Source organism: Dunckerocampus dactyliophorus, chromosome 10 (assembly GCF_027744805.1).
Source record: "Dunckerocampus dactyliophorus isolate RoL2022-P2 chromosome 10, RoL_Ddac_1.1, whole genome shotgun sequence".
Lineage (NCBI taxonomy): Eukaryota > Metazoa > Chordata > Actinopteri > Syngnathiformes > Syngnathidae > Dunckerocampus > Dunckerocampus dactyliophorus.
Genome location: NC_072828.1, coordinates 25,240,632 through 25,256,799, shown reverse-complemented (window position 1 = coordinate 25,256,799; position 16,168 = coordinate 25,240,632). Strand labels below are relative to the sequence as shown.

Genomic DNA, 16,168 nt, shown 5'->3' with positions numbered 1-16,168 from the left:
TATAAAAAAAAGTGAACAAGTAAAGTCGTAATACTTTGACAAAAAATGTCATTTTAATGCTAAAGTTAATAAATTAGAGAAAAAAGATGCTATTTTTTACAAGAATATTATGAGGAACAAACTAAACAACAAATGAAGTACATTTTTTGAAAATTAGGTGCGGAAAAAGTTATTAGAATAAAGTGTTATTATATATTAGTATTAGTAGTAGTGTGTGTGTGTGTATATGTGTGTGTGTATGTATGTATATTATATATATATATATATATGCATATATATATATGCATATATATTTACAGTATATATATATATATATGCATATATGTGTTGTGTGTGTGTGTGTGTGTGTGTGTGTTACGTAATATGAGAAACAAACAAAACAAAAGGAAGTTATAATTTTTGGAAAATCTATGTTGGGAAAAAGTTACGTTACATTATGGAAATAAAATCAAAATATTATTGGAATAAAGTCATAATATTACAAAAATAAAATTTACAAAGATTATTTAAGAAGAAAGTTGAAATAAAAAAAAACAACAGCAAAAAAAAAAGCAAAGACTGAAGTTTATACTAATACGCTTTTTCACCTATATCACAAATTTCTTGAAATACATAAATTCTTAGCGTATCTTTTATAAAATATCAAAGTGGCCCTTGCATCCTTTCAATTTCTGTATGTGGCCCTCGGTGGAAAAAGTTTGGACACCCCTAGGTCAGACGAAAACAGAAATGTACGAAACCAAGCAAGTTTTCCCATCGGAAATAATTCAAATTAAAATTCATCTGTTCCAGACGCCCAAAGATGTCAACAAAAAATACAAACATACAGTACAGCACAGGTTAACCGGACTAGTTTGTTACGCACAATACTGTACGAAAACTGAGAGTGTACACAAACAAAGGCAAAATTATGGCGAAAACTGGGGCATTCGAAAACCGAGGTTTGACTGTCCTTTCCAACCATGAAAACATGACAATTCCAAAAATAATTTAGCAGAGCTGCGATTTAGCTGAAAAAAGTTACACTTGTGTGAAAATTGGCTTATTCTCTTGTTGAATTTTTGAGAGTTCGTAGTAAAGTAAGCTACATGAACACTATATTAGTAAAAAAATGAGAATGAATAATAATTACAGTTGCACCGATTGATTGATTGATTGATTGTACGGTTTTGGGTCCACCAGCAGCACGGGTCCAGTGAAAATCGCATCATGGCAACACTGACTGACTCCATCATACTGTCACAGCACGTGAGGTTTCAAACTTGTCATTGCTAGAAAAGCTTTTTAATGTAGAACCACATCTGCTAATTTTGTGTAACTGTTGCCCAACAAGAAAAACATGCCAGTTGTAATTATCCTTAAAACTGCCTTGGAAAGGACGGTATTTCTGATATTTTGATGTGACATCATGCTTTTGTTGGACAGTTGGATATAAATATAAAAATAACCGCTAAAATTTTAAAAACAGTAATATTTTGTTCAGTTTGAGCTGGTTAACAGTGTCCCTCTGTTTTTTTTTCATCTTCTGAGTGCTCATATAGTGAAGCGTTGAGAAAGTGCTATCAGTGTGGCGTGCTGGTGGTTTCTCAGCTGGGCTGCTGGCTGAGAGCAGGCCAGGCCAGGGTTACATTCAGCTGCTGGTTGTGTTGGATCAGGGATGTGTGCTGATAGTGGAGGACCAGCTCTCTGAGGGATGAGTACAGGTTATAGGGCTCAGCAAAGCCATAGCCTGTAGATGTCCTGTTGATCACACAGTGCTTCACGTGCCCGTCCACACTGTGCAGGAGGACACCTGTCTTTATTTCCATCGTGAATACCACTACCCAAAGAAGTAAAATGTGAAGGTACTCACACGACCGAGCAGGCAAAGGATCCTCTCTGACTTTGGCTATCTCTGATAAGGAAAGTGCCATCCCTCCTCCCCCTAAGCAGCTCCTCTGCCTCCTTCCGCGTCATGCCTCCAGCATACCAGGTCCTCTCCTCGTGGTGGGTACCATCTGCCAGGGTGTATGGGCTAACAAAAAGTGGAATATTTTCATAGTTAGAACATGGAATGTTGGACTATCTAAATACGTTTTTTAACATTATTAGAGCCCGTTGACATGAAATAACACCCCTATAGTCACCTTTACACTCCTATTATTCTTTGTTTACAACACATTGCGCAACTCCTATGGTGCAGGGACTTGACACGGCTGCTAGCCAGCAAGCTAGTGAGCTAACCACTTCCACACGCAATGGGAGGAGAACCTTTTTTCCATTCAGTCCTGTCGGACATGCCATGGCTGACTTCATGACTTCATGCAGTGTTAAGGTAATGTAATATAATGTAAGGTCTCAATGTTTTGTGTCATTACTGCCGCGTAGTGACCAGAATACTACATATCACTTGTATTTCAATAGGTTTTGACTAAACAGCAATCATTTATTAGTTAATTTCTGATAAACTGCGATATAGTGAGGGAGCTGTTATCGAACCGCGATATTGCAGGTGGCGACTGTATTTGCATATTTTCATATATATATATATATATATATATATTTTAGATTTAACATTTGATTTAACATTTTTATTTATATTCAACCTATTTATATTTAATGTTTACAATTACAATTTATATTTAATATTTGTAATTAACATTTACAGTTCATATTTAGTTTCACCATTTAATTTCCAATTATGAAGAAAACTAGCTGTGACAATAGTGATCGAAATATTCAAAAGATCTGCCAAAAAAGTGTGACTGAATTTTCATATTCAGCACCCCATACGGAAATCAAAAACATGACAGTACATACCTGCCAAGTTGCTGATCCTCTGAAAGCAACAGTAATAATTAAGCAGTGTACTGGTCTTATTATAAACTAACATAGAAAGGTTCCTCGTGTTTTGGCTAGAATTTAATTTGTTTGGGATTTTTTTATTACTGTTCCATTTACTGTAATTCTTGTAGTTAGTGTTTTGTTACTGTATTTCATGTCCATGTGTTCTGTGTACAGTGTAAGTCACACAGGAGAAAATTTAGCTACAAGAGGCGGCTTACACCAAAACTCTACTTACATCATAGTCTAAGAACGGAATGGGTGCGTAACCTGAGGACCACCTGTATTGCGCATTGCTTGCATAGTCCAGCAAAGAAATGTATTTTATTTCATACTTTTCAAATTCAACAGAGCAATAGCATTATGACTGAACCGTGTCATTAGGCCACGTCAATTTGCAGCAGTTTTTGTGAATAAAAAAAATAAGTAGATCAGGATAAACAATGATACTCACTCCTCTTCATTTCGTACACCGAGCCAGTCATTAATCTGACTCTGACTGGTTCCTTGCTGTGAGAGCCAGCTGTAACAGAAAGCTCAATTAGTTTGCCAAAATGGATGACTTGCAATAAATTATGCACATACTGAGGCGTATTTGGCTATCATGACTAGTCCAGGTATACGTGCATAGATTTGAAGGAGAAAAAACTGTTTTGAAACCAAGTGGAAGTATGGACCCACATCAAATACTGATCCCTGATCTTCTTGAGCTGCACAAGGTCTGGCTTCAGGTGGTTTATTTTCCTGTCAACCTCCATGTGGGCCAGCACTTTGCTCCTTAATTCGTCCTCCAACATCATTTTGCTGTTGTGTATCTCCTCCACCCTTGACTGCAGCTCATCAGAGTTATTCTGAATCCGAGAATCAGGCAGGAGAGTCGACCTCGGTAAAGAAGAATGGTTATTTATTTGTCATCTGCACCACTAATGAACATTATCTGCAAGTTTGCATTTGGGGAAAAATGTTATGACACTTGAATCATATTTTCTACTTGAAGTTGGTCTGTGATAGAAAATTCCTTAATGGCAAAAAGCCTGCTAGAAGTGAAAGTAAAGAAGAAACAAAAGAAAAGTTGTTTGGATCCATACTTGTCAGTTTCCGTATTGTTGTCTAATTTTAGGAACATGTCAATGTATTCCTTGCTGTAGCGTTCTTGGGTTTCACACTCCTCCTCAAAAATCCGAATGATTTCACTGAAAGCCTCAATGGCCATCCGTTTAGTCTGCAATTCCTACATTTGGATAAAAAAAAAAAAATTATATTAGACTGGCCATTCTGTAATTGGAAAAACATCTATTTTGATGACGTAAAGAACTCAAAGTTGGGGATAGCGCTGTACCTGTGATGTTTGGTTAAGCTCCTTGTTGAGGCGGTCATACTCTTTGCTCTTCTCTTCATAATGGTCCTGAAATAACTTGAGCCGTTCTCCGACTGCATCAATGTCAACCTCCATCACTTGCTGCACAGACAGATAAAGACTAAGACTAATGGTGAATGTTTATACGGCACATTATCTGATTGAAACAAATATTCTTTATCGAATTCCTGAATAACTCCTACTTACCATTTCTCAGGACACGGAATCGATCGCAACTGGACTGTTCAGGTTGTCTAAGAAGACGTTTTGCCTCTTATCCGAGCAGGCTTCATCAGTTCATGCGCAATGACTACATAGGACAGCTCCAGTCTGACTAGATAGGACAGCTCTAGAATAGCAAAACAACCTGAACAGTCCAGGTTCTGAGAAAAGTGAAGTAGGAGTTATTCAGGATACTCCTACTTACTCAATGCCAAGATGTTGTCTACATCTTATATTTGAGTGATATCTTTAAAATGTTGTTGATTCCGTTGACGTTTAATGTATACAGTATTCTGCCTGAATAATAGCCATTTCTTCACAATACAAACCAGAAACTCACCTGCAGATATTTCGAGATGGGAAACAGCAGCCTGGTATCCAGTTTAGAGTTGTACTGGGCGAGTGACTTGTCCTGGTAATACTGAATAAGATCCACGACTGAAAGGAAAGTCAATGGCTCAGAGAAGCCGTACTTCCCTCCATGATGGAAGATCTTTATCAGTCTATTGGAGCCGTCTTTCCTGTAAGATTTAAGCACATCTGATTTTAAACAGTTGTACAAATATTTAGAACACATAATAATAAAAAAAAAACACTTAAAATTCCATCATATTTTGCATTGTACAGTAACAAACCTTTTCCTTGTACAAGGAAAATGAATTGAATGATTAAACCATGCAAGTGAAGCGGGGGTGCACTATTCTGCAAAAAATGTGAATGACGGTTTTCTTGCTTGGACTTGAGATTGCGTTTCCCTGGGATGATTTTTTTGCACATGTACACAGACTTAGATTGTAAAGAAATCACACTTTTATCATCATTTTACACTCCTTATTGTCTTGTTGTGTTTTAAAGAAACTTCTAATGGTCTTCTGGTTGTTCTTCGTGGGAGTTGATGGGGGGGTTTTCTTAATAGAAAGACTGAAAGTAATCTATCAAGTGGCAATGACATGGCAGCATTTGTACATTTGTGATGCAGATTAAGTAAAGTTAAAAAAAAAGAATCCATCATTTAGAAATAAAATTGTTTGTTTAGAGCCCTATGAAATCAGTAAAAAAAAAAATTCCAAGTAGTTTTTTTCTTTTTAATTTTTTTTATCAATTGTTTTTACCTTTTACACTTATTTCACCAGCATAGAAGTGTGAAAATAAAATGCCCGTTAATTAAATGCAATTCCAATTACGTCATTTATGTATGATATTTTTTATGACACCCTTATTTTGTTTACACATTCTTATTTTGCTCTTATTTTGAAGACGGGAAGTGTGTTGTGTGTGTGTTGAGAATGTCCGTTGACTGTTCAGACGAGCTAGGTGCAAGAATAAACAAGTCTTTTGTCCTTATTTCACTCAGAACTTGCACGACAACAGCGGGCATCGTGAAATGCTCATTTCCATTAACAAGCTGTAAAACACAGCTGAGTCGCATACACACACACCGCACTAGCATGCGCCGCCAAACTAAGCTAACTCTGGTAGCTTCCATGCACGTTCCATAAGAGAGGAGTTTCGCCAAATTTTGCCAGTGTTTCAGGTCGGCGTTTCAACATGTTTAGTTTGGAGCGGCCCGCCGGGGAAATCCTTCCTCACACAAACGTTCCTTCTTCTCACGATGACAACATTTCATTCACATTATGTCAATATTCACGAGATTATTTAACAGTAGATTCCGTTTCTATTGGCCAGTTCCGTCTGCGGTTCTGTTAACGCGGAAATCATAGGGCCCCACTTATGTCTCTAAATTGCTATTTTTTATTATTTTTTTTGGTTGGGTTTTTTTTTTGTGCAGAATGAATGCATTTTCTCCCAAATAATTTCTTGCCCATTATTTCCATGCAAACCTGACTCCATTCCCTTTTTAAACCTGTACCTCTATTGTAGGTTTATACTATATTGCAGTATTGTTTATTGTTAGTACTAGTGAGCCTCACAAAACAAAACAACAACAAAAAATCAGTATCCCCACAGAACTAGACACATGACAGCACACAAAGGAATAAAATGATTTACCTCAGTGTTAAGGTGTATTCTCCCTTGACCTTGGTAGAAGCATCTCGGACTAAGAATGTGCCATCAGGTGTGTTCCTCATCATCCTGTTCACTTCGTCTCTGGTCAAATACAGCAATGAATTTTTCATTAATTTAGCAGCGAGAAGAAAACAATTCCAAAATAAAAGTTTGACAACTGCATCCTTGATTTAGAGAAATAAATTACGGAATACGTGTTAGTAAATGAACACACTTTTAGAAAATATTGAACACATTCAAATAATGTAATGCATTTTGTTAATTGTCGACTTCCCGTTTAATCTCTAGATTGCAGTATGTTACAGTTGCTTAATGTAAAGTATTCATTTGATCAATTCTCCAAAGTGTCCACTTTGGAGAATTATTTGTGGCTTTTAGAGGAGAAGAGAGCTGGTGCACCTTGAGATGTTGCCCCAGTACCACTCTGCATCAACCAGCTGGTTTTGCTCAGAGCAGGAATCACATGCTGCCATTGCGGTAGTGATGATGTTCTTGCGTTGGATCTCTGCCGGCAGAGAAGTAAAGATAACAAGACGATAGAATGTATTGTATTATATGATTTATTATTATTATTTTTTAATGAAAGGCATTTGTTGACCTATTGCTAATAGTGCCTGCACTTTTTTTGTTATATTACACCATCAGGGAAAAAAACAAATGTAACATAATAATCTAATCCCTCCATTATTGGATTGTAATATTTTGACGAGGCACTCGATGGGAGAAACAATAAAGAAGGAGAATGCATTATTTAAGACACATACCGACAATCCCTTTAATTAAACAAGTTGAAGAAAGTACCGTCTTCCTTGGGGACGTTTCCTAACTCTTGAAACACATCATTATCAGCAGCGGCAGTGGTGGAAAGGTCCTGCAGGAAAGATGTCAAAGTAGGAGGCTGAGCCTCGCTGTCATTTCGGCTCATCCTAGGCTCCACGGACTCTGCAATATCAAACGAAGAACGGCCCAGTGTTAGCCATCCAGTCCGTTCCGACCAGTCTATAAGTGACAATCTACTTGTGTGTTGTTCACACCCTGCTGTCTTACTGAACAAGGACTCTAGAGAGTGTATGGTTATGTTGCTGAGTACTGCACCATGTAGGAGACACTGCCCAGACTAGTCTGCTGACAGGTGACACTGTCTGACTGCCTAGAATACCAGAAATGGCACTCCTCAATGCTTTGGCACACTGGGCCAGAATGTGTGTTGCTTCGAGTTCGACCTCGCCTTGCCTCGCCTCACTTTGCCTTGCCTCACAAACAACAGCTGTCTACATAGAGATTTCGTGTTACGCTGAATCGCTGCTGTTTATTATGGCATGGCTTCATAGTGGCGTGGCTTCAGACTTCTACGTATCTCATATCTATGTGCAAATTGTTTGTATTGAGATTGAGATTTCTATGTGTGCAGACTATGACATGAAAGTTTACCCCTTTGATACTTGACGGTGGCATGCAAAGAGATGCATAAAATTGTGGCTGCATGTGGAAATAATGTGTATGACGTGTTAAAATTAGAAAGGCCCAAACTTATTAACCCGTGCCCTACATACAGGAAATTTCACCTTGGTCATAAATCATGTCTGTATTAAATGTTGAATCTATTTGAACACACCCACTGAACCTCAAAAACCGTATCATCCCAGCTGTTAAAATATCTGCATGGTCAGATGATGCCTCTACGAACATTTTTGGTCAACACGTTTATTGTGCCACCTGAATGCTACATTTAGCCCTTTAAAAAATAGTATATACTTATTTTAAAATTAAAATAATTAAAAATTAGTTGGATCCCAAACTGTATAGAACGCATTCGTACAATTAGTTCTTCCTGTTAATAGACTGCATATTCAACTCTGGCAGCTGGGCTGCTGAGAGTACATGTACAGTATCTCTCATATTTAAGACCCCCGACATTTCAGCAACTATTTTTATGACAATATATCTTCTCAAGGGACAATATTATAGAAATCAAACAAGAGTAGTCAGTGTACTGCTTATAAAGTAGTGTAGCTTTACTATGCACTGAAAATTACTGAATACACAGCCATGTCTAAAAAGCTGGCAATACAAGTGAGTACCAAGCATGGTGGTGATGGCATCATAGGCTGAGACTGCGTGAGTGCTGCCAGCACTGGGGAGCTGTGGTTCATTGAGGAAAACATGAATTTCAACATGTACTGTGGAGCATGAGCCCTGCCCTTCCCTTTCGGCAACTGGGCCACATGTAAGTTTTTCAATATGAGCCCGAACACGCTTCCAAAATGGTGACTACTTTGCTGAGGAAGCTGATGGTGAAGCTAACAACCGAACCTAATTGAGCACGTGTGGGGCAACGTCAACCGGAAGATCCTCCAGCGCCACAAAGTCATCATGGAGGAGTGGAAGAGTGTTCCAGTAACAATCTGTGCAGTGCTGGTGAATTCCATGCCCAAGAAGATAAAGTCAGTGCTAGTTAACTCATTCAATACCAAAGACTTAGTCATAAGTTTCTATAAACCCGAACGTCCGATCCCAACTATGTATTTATACGTCTTTTATGTTTTTTTGCACGAGAGGCTAAGGGAGGTGATGACACAACTCCTCACGAATGGATTAGGCTTGAGAGCAATATTAATGCCATTAAAAACGGCCACTAGTTGGCAGAAGTGCATCACGAGAGGAAGGAGAAGCCTAAAGGCAGCTTTTACATTGCGTACCGCATGAAAAAAAATTATGCACTGAAATTTTAATGCATGCGCGCATGCACATGCACACCAAGTGTGTCAGTTCCAACTCACATAGCTCTGTTCCAAATGTGAAAATTGTAAATTGTTCAGGGTGTTATATTTGTAAGTAAATTGTTATTTTGATGTAACAACAACAACCTTTTTTGTGTTGTTTATGTTGGTATAGTTGTCTAGATACTTGAGCTGTCACAAACGCAACAAATATTTGTGTCAAAGTGAAAGTTATGTTGAAATGCATCTTTTCACAAAACACCCTTTTTCTCCCTTTTCTAGTCGGGAACTGATATTTTCCAGAAATTAACCTATGTTCTACTGCTGAGTGCTATAGAACGAAAAAAGGTAGACACAAACTTTTATTTTTTTTCTGATTAAAGACAGCAGTGTAAGTTTTCTTTTGGTAAGTTCCATGTTTATATAGCCACAGAACACAATGTTCTGTGTCCCGGTACCGGGCTGTGGGTCATTTGGTACCGGGCCACACAGAAAGAAAAAATAATTTCCATTATTTCATTTTTTTATGTTTTATTTTGAAAAGTGTCCGGATTCTCTCTGTTACATCCGTCTCACTTGACGCATGTCCATTGTGCGTGTGCTAACTTTATCTCATGCCGCACAGATAGACTACTACTGTATTTTTACCATTTTTCTTTCATCTCATATTTGGTGTCAAATGCTGATACTATGTGGGAACGCATAAAGCTAAGTTTTGATGACTTATTGAGTGCTAATGTGCACATTTGTCTCAAGTTAACTCAAGCTAGCACACTGCCTTTTACCACACACGTCAAACAGCGATGCTTGACCTGGTGGATGGTGGGTCGGCATTCATTTTGTGCTTTTAATTTGATGTTATTCATGTCTTAGTTTTACACAATACATAATAAGATAAATTAGATTGCTATTAGATCGCCGCTTATCCTAATTAGGGTCACGGGGGTATACTGGAGCCTATCCCAGCTGACTTTGGGCGAGAGGCGGGGCACACCCTGGACTGGTCGCCAGCCAATCGCAGGGCACCATTCACACTCACATTCATACCTATGGACAGTTGTAGAGTCGTCAATTAACCTAACATATTTTTGGAATGTGGGAGGAAACCGGAGCCACAAGGTACCTGGACTTCTAGAAAATCCATTTGATACTCGGTGTATGGCATTTTGTATTATGTTTTGTGGTTATGAACACCGGACTCGCTCGAGAACTAGTTACAGCGCACGGTGGCTGAAGAATACATGTTAGGGGTGCAACGATGTACAAAATTCACGGTTCAGTTCGATACATTCTATATATTTTTTGATACAAAAAATTAATTGGCTTTTTTTAATGTGAATTTCACTGAAATTGGCAGCATTTTTCACATTTCCCTCACACTTTCAGCATGGTATGAATGTGGGAGGCGGAGCTCAGTGGCTCTGTGCTTGATAATGCAACTTAAGCCAGAGTAGTTGATCAAATAAATAGGAAATTGCGTATTGTTTGATATAGTGGTCACGGTTCAGTCAATCGCAGGGCACATAAAGACAAACAACCCTTCACTGTCACATTCATACCTATGGACAATTTAGGGTTGCCAATTAACCTAACTGTTTTTTGGAATGTAACAGGAAACCGGAGTACCCGGAGAAAACCCACGCACGCACGGGGAAAACACGCAAACTCCACACAGAGATGCCTAACGGAGAGTCGAACCCAGATCTTCTCGTTCTCCTAACTGTGTGGCCAAAATGCAAACCACTAGTCGATCAACAATCTTATTGCAAAAACAAAATAGGCTACTGTCGGTCAAATCGCTCGTGTCACGTTCACGACTTCACAGAATGTCGGAAATGGCAAAACTCTAACACTAGAGTAACTGTCAGGTCGCTACAGCATCCTTGAGCATGTTAAAGGATCTTCTATGAGAAGTACAGGGATAAATAACTAAGCAGCATAGTGGGTTTTTTTTTACTGTTTCATTTAGTTCTTAGTGTTTTTATCACTGTATTGTATGTCCTTCAAGTGTTCTGTGTACAGTGTGAGTGACGTAAGTGTTTTAAATTCAGGTAGGAGCGTGAATTTCAATGCGTCGTAGGAACGGAACTCGCTCGTAACCTGAGGACCACCTGTAAAGGGAACTGCTCTGCGAGTTGCTAACTTATATGATAGCGTGATTACAGTGTCAATTTTTTTTTTTGCCAATTCCATTGTGGTGAGACTTGTCGGACACATTAAATGAACAATTGTGTATCTGCCACAGTTCAATTGGTCTTCATTTCAGAAGTCCATCTCGCTTTGTTAACAAGAAGGAATTCAATTGCATGGTTATAAATATTATTCTGAATACAGATGATTTTGACCCTGATTCCCCCCCTCCCTTTCGACCAAAGTCGGCAAAGAAAATAGCAGGTGCACTACAGATGCTAAATGTTGAATATTTCTGATCGAAAACCTGCTGTGTGTGATCAACATAAGAAGCCCCAGCCTCGTACCCTGTGATTATCACACGGAATGAAATAATAACCAATCAGGAAGCAAGCTAACCAAAGACGGCAGAAGCAAAGCGAACAATAGTAACACAAAATCATGCATGCAGAAGTTTATACATTACATCTACAGTTTGATGCAACGTCTGGGTAGCAGAAGATCTGTTGCTTGCATACCACAAAATAAGAATGCACTGTTGTGTGTGTTGAAGCTCGTAAGTCATATCTTTAGAGATGGATGAGCATAATGTCAATAAACTGCATCTGCTTTCTACCTTGATCTGCTGGTGACGGATTAGAGCATGTAGCTGAAGATATGTCAGTCTCCTGTTGTGATTGGCTGGATGATGACATCATTGGAGGACAGACAAAATGGGGTGGAGGCTCATCCCCCATTTGGTTGGTCTTCTCATCCATGAGATGGAGTGATGCTAACTGTGACGTCAGAAAATCTGCTTGCTGGAACTCGTCCTCTTTCCAAAGTCGGAAACCGGCATCGGCCATTTTCTTGACAAAGACGGCTAGGTTTGACGGTGGTGTAACAGCGGGATGCTGGGTCTCTCCCAGTGCCGTTGATCACATGCTATCAGCTTCCAGTTACACTCATGGCCAGTGATAGAGAGGGCGACAGTGCAGATTTCATGGACGCCATGGGTTCAGGAGGAAGGGCTCATTCTTCTGTCTGAATCCCTGGTTGAACCACGTCCTTGAGCGATGAGTGGTGACATTGTCAGTTGATCTTGTTCTTTCTAGTACTGTTGACATTCACAGTCATTTTTTCAGTTTCATGTCTTGTTCGGGCAGCGCTTGGTTCATTTACCCCTCTATATCAGTTACTGAGCCACAAACCTGCTTTAGACTGAACAATGCGCTACCTGAAAACGGGGGGGGGGGAGAAACGGAGAAAACAGAAAATCACTTATCATGACAGCTGCATTTTTGCTTTTAGGAGAAAATAAAGCATTCCTGATGTAAGCCAAAATACACATACCCTTCCCTTCTTTTGACACAATTTAGGTTTTGTATAAAATAATAATAATATCACCTCCTAGTGTCGCAAGGTAAGAAAAAAAAACCCTACTTGTTTCTTAAGATTTATCCAAATTATTTACAATGAAAACATAATTATTTTACTTTCATGATGCATTTATTTATTTCTTGAAATATTTCTTTAAATTTTATATATGTATTTATGTATTTAAATTATTTAGTTCATAAAAAAAAAAATCCCAGTGATTATCTAATGTCCCGCAATCATAGTCATCTGATGCCTTAGTCAAAGACACCTAGGCTCGCACCAATTAGTAAGATAATAAATAGTATATGAAATGTCTTTTTAATTCCCCAATGCCACAGCATAGCCAGAATGTAGCGGGCCATTTCATATATTAGCTTTGTTTTTTTCCGAAGAATTCCATAAGCCGCAGAATTCAGGGGAATGCCGCTAAATCTACTCCCAAGCTTCTGGAATTAGTCAGCAATTTATGACGCACTGCCAAGGAGATGTGAGGTGAAGTGGGTTTACAGTTGACGTCTACGCAAGAAAACAATTTATATTTATGGGTTATATTTGGAATATGAATAAAGTTGATGCCAGTTAAGCTCATCTAAGGTCAAAAACAAAATCAATCTCTGACTTTGTCGATTCCAACTGAAAAAATACTAAGGGCATACAACACATAAGCGTACAAACCTTTATCCAGGTCACTGATTTAAGACTTTCAGATTCTGCAGTTATATCAGCACAGACTGATTTTACCGTTACATTTATTGCTAAACTCAGATTTACTTACTTTACTCATGCTTTATATCTAATACCAAACAGATTACTTGTGACGTAATCCATTTTCATAAAGAAGTATACGGTTGAATCCAAATTTGCCAACACATGACAATCATTGGTCAATACGTTGGGTAAGGAAAGAAATTTTTCAAATGTTATGCGGACGACGCAGTTTTAGAATAACATTTCTTATTCAAAATCATTTGGGTCACACAGCAACGTTAGATAATCTTGTTTTTGCGATCAACTAACAATTTGAATTTCTGTGAAGCAAGTCAAAGATTAGTTTCACAAATTGGTGGATTTTGATGATGATGTAATCCAAACCAATCGTTTGCTCACTTGATGAATTGGTGAAATACAGGAAAAGCTCTACGGAACAATAAATATGGTAAAATAAGAATGAAAGGCTGAAGCATTGACTACCATGAGTTTGTAAGGACATGAGCAACTCAAATCACCAAGTTAATGTCCAACAGATAAAGTCGAATGACGATGGAATGATTTCTGCAGATGGGACGGTTGACGTTCGCCATATTTGCACGAAGCCATCATGCTGCCTTTGCCTAAACATGCCTAGAACTTTGCAATGGCAACTTTTTTGGTAATATCCGAACTGCCAGATAAATGAATCTGTTATTGGGAATGCCTGCGGTACGGGACAGCACTCACTTACCTGGTCTGAGACTGAAGAGACCGGCCATCAGAGGAACCCAACGTTTCGTCGACATCCATGAAGCGGTGAAGAGACGTGGCTGAACGCACACGTGGCTCAGATCAAACCAACCACCGGCTTTGGTCCTCACGCCATCTTATGTCTTTCCGCTCCTCCTATCCTGTACCGCCTCTTCTACTGTGTCCTCCATCTTTGAAAATCCTCTCCACTTTGTGTTTGTATATCCCGTCCGAAAGAAACTTCTTCCCAGGATGTCAGTCCCCCTGAGTATTTCTTCTCCTCTCCTCTCCAAGGCAGTCAGTGTCCCCCTTAAAATGAAGCATATTCCAGGACTTTTCCCACTTATGTTAATTTTTTGACATCCCTGTAAATAAGGAAAACCAAACTTTTCTGGGGTTGCAGTTAAAATGCTGAAACTGTCCATCAGAATGAAAAAAAAGGTTTAAAACAACTACATAAACGATGGTATTTTGTAAGAGAGAGAAAGGTAAAGGCACACGCAGCACTGCTGTCTTCGCTCCGGAACTCTTTTTCACAGTTGAGGAGCATAGTGTGCCAGCACAGTGGGGGTCAGAAGCATGAGAATGAGTCGGTGGGGGGAAAAAAAAAAAAAACCCTCCAAAATAAATAAATAAAGGACGGATGCTGCTGTTGCTATACAGAGCGAGGTGCTTAGTGGGCTCCTGAAATGCTATTGGCCGGCTTGTTGCCATGTGCTTGGGAATCAGCAGAGATGCTGCTAACAAATCAAGGAAATGTTCTAATATTAGACTGTATGTATCTAGGCAGTGGGAGCCCCTGACCCCTCTACTCTGCCAGCATTACGTTCCACTTCACAGATCAACATAATGAAAGAAGTGGTGTGGAAGGAAGTGGTTAAAAAAATGTTAGGTCATCATAGACAAAACACGAGACGCAGCCCCCTCGGTTGTTTTCCTCTCGGTGATACGTGAGCCAGTACCGTAAGAAAACAAATTCCTCTTGAATGTCGTTTGTGAATTCAAGGATCTGTTAGTCTTGTCTAGAGTACACTTTTACTGAGTTGGTAAAATACAGTAACATATTCCTAGCAGGGGTTTTTTAATTCCTTGTGTTGGCTGAAGACAAACATGTAAACGTGAATGAGTTCTATGGTATCCCCTGTTTTCTAATGAAATATGAGTGCTTTTTAAGTGATTTTCTTGCAAGGACACAGTTTGGCTGGTAATTGACATAAGACAGCTATTTAACGACCATTAAATAGACTACATTGATGCAACAATACTCTTTTATCCATGATATCTTTTTAATCCTGTCAAATAGACAGTATCAATAAAATACATCAATGTTGTAATTAGTCAGGCGACTAAAGTAGAGACTTTGGATGTCACATTTCTGGTCCACTGACTACTTATAATACCAATGACAAAACAACAAAATCAGTAATGATATTTAATCAAAAATGAGCTAATTGCATTTCTCATCAACTGCTGCTTACTGAATGTTTGCTGCCTTTTCTGCAGTTTGCTGCCTCGTTGATGGACGTTGATAAAGAAGGGAATTAGACTTCAAGTGTCCAGTTTATGTGCCTCTTAGAGATAGCATGACACAACAATACACACAATACGCAATGCATCCATCCATCTTCTATGCCGCTTATCCTCACTAGAGTCGCGGGTATGCTGGAGCCTATCCCAGCTGACTTCGGGCGAGACGCGGGGTACACCCTGGACTGGTCGCCAGTCAATCGCAGGGCACGTGTAGATAAACAACCCTTCACTCTCACATTCATACCTATGGTGGCTCGAGACAATTAACCTAACATGCGTGTTTTGTGGAAAACCCACGCACGGGGATGAGATGCCCAACGGAGATTCGATCTTCCCGATCTCCTGACTGTGTGGCCACCATGCTAACCACCAGGCCTCCGTGCACCCCTGCTGATTTATATTTCAGAAATAACAGTCAGCATAATCCAAAGGTTTAAGTCTTTGAAGTTGAAATGTGTGTATCAGTCTGTATTGGTTGAGCAAGGATGCTGCAATGCGGGCGGAGCTGATCGGCGGATGTGATCGGTGTTATAAAGCCTCCGGCAGGCTCAAGTTCCTC

At 39.2% G+C, this 16,168-nt stretch overlaps 1 protein-coding gene across 1 annotated transcript; it reads right to left on the bottom strand.

The window, feature by feature from the left end:
• Positions 1–247: 247 nt before the first annotated feature.
• Positions 248–14,630, bottom strand: LOC129188952 (phosphatidylinositol 3-kinase regulatory subunit gamma-like). The gene is made up of 12 exons (XM_054790119.1): positions 14,081–14,630; positions 11,897–12,496; positions 7,232–7,372; positions 6,830–6,935; positions 6,413–6,511; positions 4,743–4,923; positions 4,163–4,282; positions 3,912–4,054; positions 3,505–3,705; positions 3,278–3,346; positions 1,853–2,014; positions 248–1,776 (listed from the first exon to the last, which is right to left on the bottom strand). Exons 2-12 carry the CDS (start codon positions 12,123–12,125, stop codon positions 1,587–1,589), a joined length of 1,641 nt encoding a protein of 546 aa, XP_054646094.1. The 5' UTR covers positions 12,126–12,496; positions 14,081–14,630; the 3' UTR covers positions 248–1,586.
• Positions 14,631–16,168: the final 1,538 nt, after the last annotated feature.